Source organism: Asparagus officinalis, chromosome 4 (assembly GCF_001876935.1).
Source record: "Asparagus officinalis chromosome 4, Aspof.V1, whole genome shotgun sequence".
Taxonomy (NCBI): Eukaryota; Viridiplantae; Streptophyta; class Magnoliopsida; order Asparagales; family Asparagaceae; genus Asparagus; species Asparagus officinalis.
In genome coordinates, this window is record NC_033797.1 from 110937738 (window position 1) to 110943974 (window position 6237).

The following is a 6237-nucleotide window of genomic DNA, read 5'->3' on the forward strand; positions in this document are numbered from 1 at the left end:
TTAATGCAATAGTATTCCTATTTATTTTCTGCTTTATGCCTTTCTTCCTATGTGGTTTGTTCTTGTCAGGACCCTCATTTAGTCCTAAATCGGGAAATGGGTGAGAAATTAAGTGGCTTAAATAGGTAAGCCCAAGACTCAAGTGTAACATCGGCTAATCGATTTTGACAGTGGATTGAGAAAAATAACATGTTACACTCGATGGGTCACATGGCGTGATAAATGGTATCATAGCAGTTGCTAGCTAAAAGTGTGGAACTAAGTGCTAGGTAGGGATAAGAGCTACACTACGTGAGCACGGTGGAAGCCATCTTTAGAGCCCGTAGGAGCCATCTCTAGATTCCACATCGCCTATTGATACTGGGATATGACAACTGTCATGTCATGATGAGGACGTTGCTTATGTAAAGTGGTGTGATTGTGAGACCCAATTTAGTCCCACATCAGGAAATGAATCAGAAGTTAAGTAGCTTAAATAGGTAAGTCCAAGACTCAATGTAACATTGACTAGTCGATTTTAGTAGTTGATTGAGTCAAACAATTTGTTACACTCAGTGGGTCCCACAACTTACACGCGGCAACTGGTCCGGCATGACAGTCCCTCTTTGGTATATCCTTAACTATGAATCTGTTATTACCTGCACCTTTTCCTACACAATCAATGTAACTATAGATCAAAGATGTGAGAGGATATCTAATCATGTTAAAACTTGAAACTTTTAATAAAGTGTAAAAAATGTAGTTGGCTTGCTTTAAGGGGTTGTTTCACTTGAAATTTTGGGTTTTCAAAATCTGACAAAAATAGAGTTCATTAAAACCTTAAAAAAAATCTTTTATTTTTATTTGATTGAAGGAAAAGTTGAATGTGGGATCCATGTATTTCATGAAAAAATTTCACATGAGAGGAGATGAATTTTATTCTGAAATATAATGACAATACAACAAATTAGTTACATCTGCTTTTTCTAGCAAATTTTCATCAAAATAAAATAAATTTTCAAATGAGAATTTTGGTTCTAACAGATTTCTTGATTGACATCCACTTTTCAGATATTCCTAAAAATGAACATATTCTAAATTATTTTATTTCGATTATGAATTTTTACAACGTTTTTTAGAAAAATAATACTTTTAAGTGGTTTTTTTAGATATTGGCCCCTTAAATCTTTTAGAACGTGCTATTAGCTCTGTAGATCAATAAAATTGCTAATAGGTCCCTCTCATCCCCCTCATTAAAGAATGCTAGGCATGAAGTGAATATGTCCTCAAATCTAAGTTTTTATACTGAAGTTCCAGCTATGCAGCTTACTTACATTTTACCATCCTTGTTTTTTTTAAACTAGTTTCAACTCAAAACCTGTAAATTATTAATCCAAACCTACATCAAGAATCTTCTCAAGTGATAAAATTTCCACTAACCCATTTCTGATAAAATTTCCACTAACCCATTTCTCATTTCCCCAACAATCACTAGGGTATTTGGTAACTAACTGTTGTTAAGGGCTAACTGGACCACAGTTTATAAATTTAATTGAAAAACTAAAAGTTGCATAACCCTTATATGATTTGAGGGACCTATCAGTAATTTTAATGATTTGAGGGAGTAATATAAATTTATGGAAAATCTGAGGGACCAATATATTAGCTGAAAATCCCTATTATTAAACTTGTAGTCTAACATCCAGGACAGATGGCAGATGTACAGTGGATACATAACGAGTTTCCTAACACTTGGCATGGCATGAAAACACAGGAGACTCACTTTGGCTGCGTGCATTGTAGCACAGCCTATAGAAAACTTGCTGCTTTGCATTATTCTATAGCATGCCATGGCCTCTATAAATGAAATCAACAATGAAGGACTAAAGGGCATACCTCTGATAGAATCAACAACTTATAGAGAAAGAAAGAGAGAGACATGGAGATGTGTGCAGCTGATGGAAGAGAGAGAACTAGAACAGCTTCTTTACTGAGAGAACCAGTACATGATAAGGACACAAAGGAAAGCCTTGGTGCTCAGAACGACAAGGTCTGAGATAAAATTTGCAGGCAGCTGTTTTGATAAAAAGCTCTACTAGATCTATCTGATGTATATTTGGTTAAACTAGCTTGTAATTTGTCAACATTTCAGGAGCCAGGATGGAGGAAATTATTAGCCTATGTTGGACCAGGCTTTCTTGTGTCACTAGCCTATCTTGATCCTGGAAACTGTAACTCTCCTCTTTTTCTTTAATTTTGTTACATTTATAGAGAAATTTTTTTAAACTAATTAATTTAGTTTTGGTGGAATTATGAAACAGTGGAAACTGATTTACAAGCAGGATCCAGCCACAAATATGAGGTAAACAAATTGGCATAAAAAATGGAATGTGACTATGTTAGACCCCACATAATAGAAGCTAAATTCTAATTATTACAATATTTTTGAAATTTTACAATCACAGCTATTGTGGGTCATACTGGTTGGGCTAGTTTTCGCCCTGATAATTCAGTCCCTGGCAGCAAATCTTGGTGTAACTACAGGTATCTAGTTTTAACTCCGAAATCTGGTTTTAGTACATTTTGTATTCTTAATTTTGATCATAAATCCAATTTTATTAATTCAGGGAAGCATCTTGCTGAAATTTGCAAGATTGAATACCCAAAATATGTAAAGTTCTGTTTATGGCTACTGGCTGAGCTTGCAGTCATCGCTGCAGATATCCCTGAAGGTTAGACTTCCTGCCTTAAAATTTATCTATATAGATATAAAGTTTTTTTAAATTTAAAATATCTTATGTATAACTCATGTTTTTTTTCTTAATTTTCAGTGATCGGTACAGCTTTTGCTCTCAACATATTGTTTCACATTCCGGTATGGACTGGAGTACTTATCACTGGATTGAGCACACTTCTACTATTGGGATTGCAAAGATATGGGGTAATTTCATTCAAATGCATATTCTCTGCAAACTAACTATAATGTGACTACTATCTAATGTTTGTTGGATTGTCACTCGCCATTTTGAATCTTTTTTATCAGAGAATGCTAGCTAGGAAATTAATAGCTGTGCAATTTTACCTAGATTAATACTCTACATGTTAAATCTGTACCACACGGGTGATTTTGCAGGTTTTGAACATAAAGGAAACTATGCTGTATATATACATATACAATGTAGTATGTATAGCTTCCATATAGATATATAGCTTCACGTTGAGTTTTGCACATATTAGGCTAATTTAAATGCGACTTCTTTTCTGTATAGATACTAGCCTCCAGATTTGAGTTGTAGACATACTATGCTAGTAGTACGTTAGCTTGTAATCTACATAATCGTTTTCTATTTCTCTTCATATCCTTTTCAACTATTACATTTTCCTTTAATCTCAGATGCAACTAAGAATTTATCATGTTGCTCCTAGGTTCCAAATTTTTTTCCAAAATAAAGATTCAGAAATTTTCTAAATGGAGATAGAGTGCTTAAGTTTCTTTCTTATACACTTACTTCCATGTTTTCTTATTAATAGCTTTTTAGTTTAACTCTAGTCAGCACTAAGATATAAACTAGGACGGCACGTCTTCCTTTCCAATCATTGAGACTCAAATGCCCAGATAAAATCGCCAATTTGGTCATTTAGACTTCAGCCGGCAGAATATAAACACTCTCTCCAGGAAATTTTTATTATATATCTGTATGTGTACATGTTTGTTAAACCAAAATATGTATCACATCAGAAGTATGTGCAGCGTAAACGTCCATTCTACAAAATATTTAAGAACCAAGAATTTGATAGTGACCTATTATTTGACTTGTTCAAGAAAGCCTGAAGTAAAAAATTATTGAAGCACTTAGTTGTTAACATGATTTCCTCAATTAATTTTCATCATGAATGAAAATTATGAACACAAAATGCAATGTTTTATATCACTGGCTATCATGAAACAAAGTTATCAGTAAATACAGTGAATATTGATTGAATATAATGTGATTTTGTTAATAATTATCTTACCCTTTCAGGTTCGAAAACTAGAGCTTTTGGTGTCTCTTTTAGTGTTTGTAATGGCTGCCTGCTACTTTGGAGAAATGAGCTATGTAAAACCACCTGCTACTGAGGTTATTAAAGGATTGTTTGTGCCCAAGCTCAAAGGGAATGGTGCTACTGGAGATGCCATTGCTCTTGTTGGAGCTCTTGTTATGCCGTAATTTACTGATTTCCCACTGACGTTGACTAGTTAAAAATATTAATCATTCTTCAGTTTCCTTATTTTTCTTAAAAATTCCCTTACTTTTTTTCTTATATAATGATTTTTTTTAATGTTTTCGGTGCAGGCATAATCTTTTTCTGCACTCGGCACTGGTCCTTTCAAGGAAGACTCCACAGTCGACAAGAGGAATCAATGTATGTAATACGACACATTTCTGGGTTGTAGCAATTAGATGGGTTGTAGCAATTAAATAAGCAAAAGTTATGGAGGATGGGTTGTAGCAATTAGATAAGCAAAAGTTATGGAGGAAATTTGTGAATGAAACTTGTTAGTACATTGCATTGTCATTTATATTTATCAGGCTAAAACATCCAAAACAAAGTTCTCATTTCATGTTATGCGTTTATCAGTGTGCTTGTAGATATTTCCTTTTGGAGAGTGGTTTCGCATTATTTGTTGCTTTGCTGATCAACATTGCTGTGATATCTGTTTCTGGCACTGTTTGCCATTCCTCAAATTTGACACCGGAGAACATAGATCAATGCAGCGATCTGACCCTAAATTCAGCATCTTTCTTGCTAAAGGTGAAAAAAGAAATTCTACCCTGTATAATATAATAAGTCATCCTATCAAACCACTTAAGTCAAAGTTATATTAGACCACACATTCTTACATTTATCCATTCTCCTTTTGTCTTCATAGAATGTTTTAGGAAAGTCAAGTTCAACGATATATGCTATTGCGTTGCTAGCTTCAGGCCAAAGCTCCACCATAACCGGTACATATGCTGGTCAATTCATCATGCAGGTAATTTATAAATCTAGTGTACGTTTTTCCTTTTACAATTTGAGGCGAAAGAATAATTAGTATGCCATTAGTAAACCATTTTATCTATAATTTGCAGGGTTTCCTTGACATCAAAATGAGAAAGTGGCTGAGGAACCTTATGACTCGAAGCATTGCAATTGTCCCCAGCCTTATCGTCTCCATTATTGGTGGCTCTGCAGGTGCTGGACGTCTTATTATCATCGCATCGGTATGAAACATTTATAATACATTAATCTCAAATTCCTCTTTTTAAGTATGATTCCATAAATCAACTGACAGTAGTTCTTTTCTAAATTCTGTTTTAATATAATTTGTGCAGATGGTTCTCTCTTTTGAGCTACCGTTTGCTCTTATCCCCCTTCTAAAATTCAGCAGCAGCAAAATAAAGATGGGGCCACACAAGAACTCAATTTACGTAAGTTTTTATCGTTATCTCGCTAGTCCCATAACTAATAGTTCAAGTTATCGAATAAAATCATAAATACTTCAATGCAGATTATCACCATATCATGGATTCTCGGAGCGCTTATAATAGGAATAAATATCTATTACCTAAGTACAGGCTTCATTGATTGGATAATCCACAACAGCCTGCCAAAGGTTGCAAACGTGTTTATTGGCATCATAGTGTTCCCTCTAATGGCAATATATATCCTCTCTGTGCTCTATCTCACCTTTAGAAAGGACACTGCTGTCACATTTACCGATGCATCTGAGATTGAGAAGGGGATGCACAATCGATCTACTGAGGTGGTTCCTTATAGAGAAGATCTTGCAGATATTCCATTCCCTGAATAAATTTTTACAATGTGGGAGAAGTTTGGTGAGAAAATTCATCTCATCATGTGTAACATAATGTTGAAGTAATTAGCGTGTTGTAGTTTGCGATGTTTTGTTGGCAATTGATATAATAAGTGAGGCTCGTTGAAACCTTGCAGCATGGTGTCTGGGGGTTATTTTTGCCCGCCTTGATACTTTTGTTTCATATTTTAAAGACGTGTCCTGACTCCTGTGGTTATAGCTCAATGGCAGTGCTGTACTGTGATATAAACAAAGTTTAAAAATTCCCCCAAAAAAACGAAGGAGAGGCGTCATAATATACGTTCTTCAATCAAACTTGTATTTATAACTACGAGTAGAGAAAGATGTCCCTATCAATGGTGCCGGTTGAGGCTTTATAGCATGGGTCTTCAATGGAGCCGTCATTGCGGCTGGTTATG

General features: G+C 34.8%; 2 protein-coding genes across 2 annotated transcripts in view; both read left to right on the top strand.

Moving 5' to 3' along the window:
- Window positions 1919-5815, top strand: LOC109839151 (metal transporter Nramp5-like). Its single transcript, XM_020407579.1, has 13 exons — window positions 1919-2029; window positions 2132-2210; window positions 2301-2341; window positions 2445-2523; window positions 2607-2711; window positions 2811-2920; window positions 4002-4183; window positions 4314-4383; window positions 4600-4773; window positions 4892-4996; window positions 5094-5225; window positions 5337-5432; window positions 5513-5815. Exons 1-13 carry the CDS (start codon window positions 1919-1921, stop codon window positions 5813-5815), a joined length of 1587 nt encoding a protein of 528 aa, XP_020263168.1.
- LOC109839152 (protein FAR1-RELATED SEQUENCE 5-like) overlaps window positions 6175-6237 on the top strand; it is a 16629-nt gene continuing 16566 nt past the window's right edge. The window contains exon 1 of the mRNA XM_020407581.1: window positions 6175-6183. Coding sequence (XP_020263170.1) covers window positions 6175-6183 — 9 coding nt within the window. The remainder of the gene's footprint in view (window positions 6184-6237) is intronic.